Raw genomic sequence first — 2598 nt, forward strand, 5'->3', positions numbered from 1 at the left:
GTACTCCAGAGGATCAGCCTCCCGTGCTGCTGGGGGTGGGGTGGGGTGATCGATATCCTAATGTGGGGGCTGTGCTCATAGGTGCATGGTCTGTAGTTGCCCCACCGTTCTGGTTTCTGTCTTTTGGACATGGTCTAGCATGTCCATTCCTTTCCTAAATGTGGTCCAAAGAACTGGCCAGAGAGGTTCCACATATGGCCTGCTGGACAGAGGGGAGAAGAATCCCCTCATTCTGAATGTTATAGTAATTCTATTAATTCAGCACGAGGTAGTAGAAAGGATAGCTCCTCTGGAGTCAAGTCCAGATCTTCCCACTGACCAGCCTGTGACTGGATGAAACCCTTCCCTCTGGGCTTTGGTTTCCTTATAGTTAGAATGAGGGCATTGGAGCAGATCTCTAAGCCCATGTCAGGCCCTACAATCTTGTGATTCTAAGATGACACTAACCTTTTGGGATAACTCAGCATCACACTGTTGACTCCTGTTGACTTGGCAGGCAGGCTGCCAAAAACTTTAGGGGTTTCCCCCCCGAAAATGCTGTTAAATCAGGGCTCCCTCCTTTAGGATGAGTGCTACAGTTGACTTTTCTGAGTGTATGTGCAGGGATTCATATTTGTGCTAATTAAATTACATGCTATTAATTTGTCCCATTTTCCTGGTGTTTCCAAATCTTTCTCCACCTTGGTTCTGTCATGCAAACTGTTAGCTATTCCTGCCAGCTGTGCATCACTCAAATGTAATAAAACATGTCATTGATTGCTCGATAGATATACTGATGAAGTGAGAAAAGCATTTATTAAGCAGTTATAGTGTGCCCAGCACCGTGCTGAGCACCGAGGTTCCAAGCAGAGGGAGCTCACATTCTAATCAGGGGAGACAACACATAGAAGTGGTGTCACCTGCAGGGCAAATGGAAAGACCCAGTCAGTGGTCCTTAGGGTCTAGCAACAGGCTAGATGCCAAAGCCCAGGGATTCCTGGGATGCCATAGGAAGGAAGGAAAACAAGCATTTATTAAGTACCCACTATGTGCCTGGCACTGTGCTAGGCACTTTACAGATATGATCTCATTTGATCCTTATAACTTCTCTGGGAAAGAAGCGATGGAGTCTGAATGCAGACCAAAGCAGACTATTTCACTTTATTTTTTTCATGGTTTTTCTTTTCTTAGTCTATTTCCTCTTTTGCAAGATGACTAATATGGAAATATGTTTTACATGATTGCACATATATAACCTATATCAGATTACTTACTGTCTTAGGGAGGGGGGAGGAGATGGGAGGAAGGAGGAAATTTGGAACTCAAAATTTTTTTAAAAATGAATGTTAAAATTGTCTTTACATGTAATTGGAAAAATAAAATACTATTAAAACAGCAACTACTGCGAATGCACGCTCCGCCGCAGCCGCAGAAAAGTGGGAGAGGCGTGGAGGGAATCGGGTCCTTTGTTTCACTGTCACGGAGTTGCCACCGGAGTCATCAAAATGCCTAACTGGGAAGGTGGTAACAAATGTGGGGCCTGTGGAAGAACTGTGTACCATGCTGAAGAGGTGCAATGTGATGGAAGAAGCTTCCACAGATGCTGTTTTCTGTGCATGGTTTGCAGGAAAAATTTAGACAGCACAACTGTGGCAATTCATGACGATGAGGTCTACTGCAAATCCTGCTATGGAAAGAAGTATGGACCCAAGGGGTACGGCTATGGCCAAGGAGCAGGCACACTTAACATGGACAGAGGAGAGAGGCTGGGCATCAAACCTGAGAATGTGCAACCTCACAGGCCCACGACAAATCCAAATACTTCCAAATTTGCTCAGAAATTTGGAGGAGCTGAGAAGTGTTCCAGATGTGGGGATTCAGTGTATGCCGCAGAGAAAGTAATAGGAGCAGGAAAGCCTTGGCACAAAAATTGTTTCCGGTGTGCTAAGTGTGGAAAGAGCCTTGAGTCAACAACTCTGACCGAGAAAGAAGGGGAAATCTATTGCAAAGGTTGCTATGCAAAGAACTTTGGACCAAAGGGTTTTGGTTACGGCCAAGGAGCAGGAGCCCTTGTCCATGCACAGTAAAGGCGAAGACATCTAAGACCATGAGAACCACAGCGCCACGCACTGAGACTTTGTATCAAGGCACAGAGAATCTCTTAATAGTAAACTACTGTGAAAACTATACCAACAATACCAGCATATGTGTACTGTTTGTTACTATGTATTTGGAGACACTAACTTGTAGGAAGAAAGCATCGCATTGAATCTGCTTTAGTGTGTATTTACTCTGATCTAACGACATAGTGTTTAATTAGCTTTTTTTAAAGACCCTTTGCTCTTTAAATAAAGTTTCTTATCACTTCTGAAAAAAAAAACAGCAACTACTACTGCTCTGGGAGGTGGGTGTTATTATGATCCTCATTTTAGAGATTAAGTGACTTGTCTAGGGTCACTCAAAGTGTCTGAGGCCACATTTGAACTCAAGTTTTCCTGACCCAGGCCCAGCATTCTATACACTGTGTACCTATCACTGTGTGACCTATCATAGCAGGTCAGATGGCAGTGTCCAGGGGTTTAGAGGGCTCAAAATCAGGGCAGATGGTAAGGCCCCAGT

General features: G+C 44.3%; 1 protein-coding gene across 1 annotated transcript; it reads left to right on the forward strand.

The window, feature by feature from the left end:
* The first annotated feature begins 1484 nt into the window (after positions 1-1484).
* LOC118853904 (cysteine and glycine-rich protein 2-like) lies at positions 1485-2359 on the forward strand. Its single transcript, XM_036764138.1, has one exon. It carries the CDS (start codon positions 1485-1487, stop codon positions 2064-2066), a length of 582 nt encoding a protein of 193 aa, XP_036620033.1. The 3' UTR covers positions 2067-2359.
* Positions 2360-2598: the final 239 nt, after the last annotated feature.

This window comes from Trichosurus vulpecula, chromosome 6, assembly GCF_011100635.1.
Source record: "Trichosurus vulpecula isolate mTriVul1 chromosome 6, mTriVul1.pri, whole genome shotgun sequence".
Classification (NCBI taxonomy): domain Eukaryota; kingdom Metazoa; phylum Chordata; class Mammalia; order Diprotodontia; family Phalangeridae; genus Trichosurus; species Trichosurus vulpecula.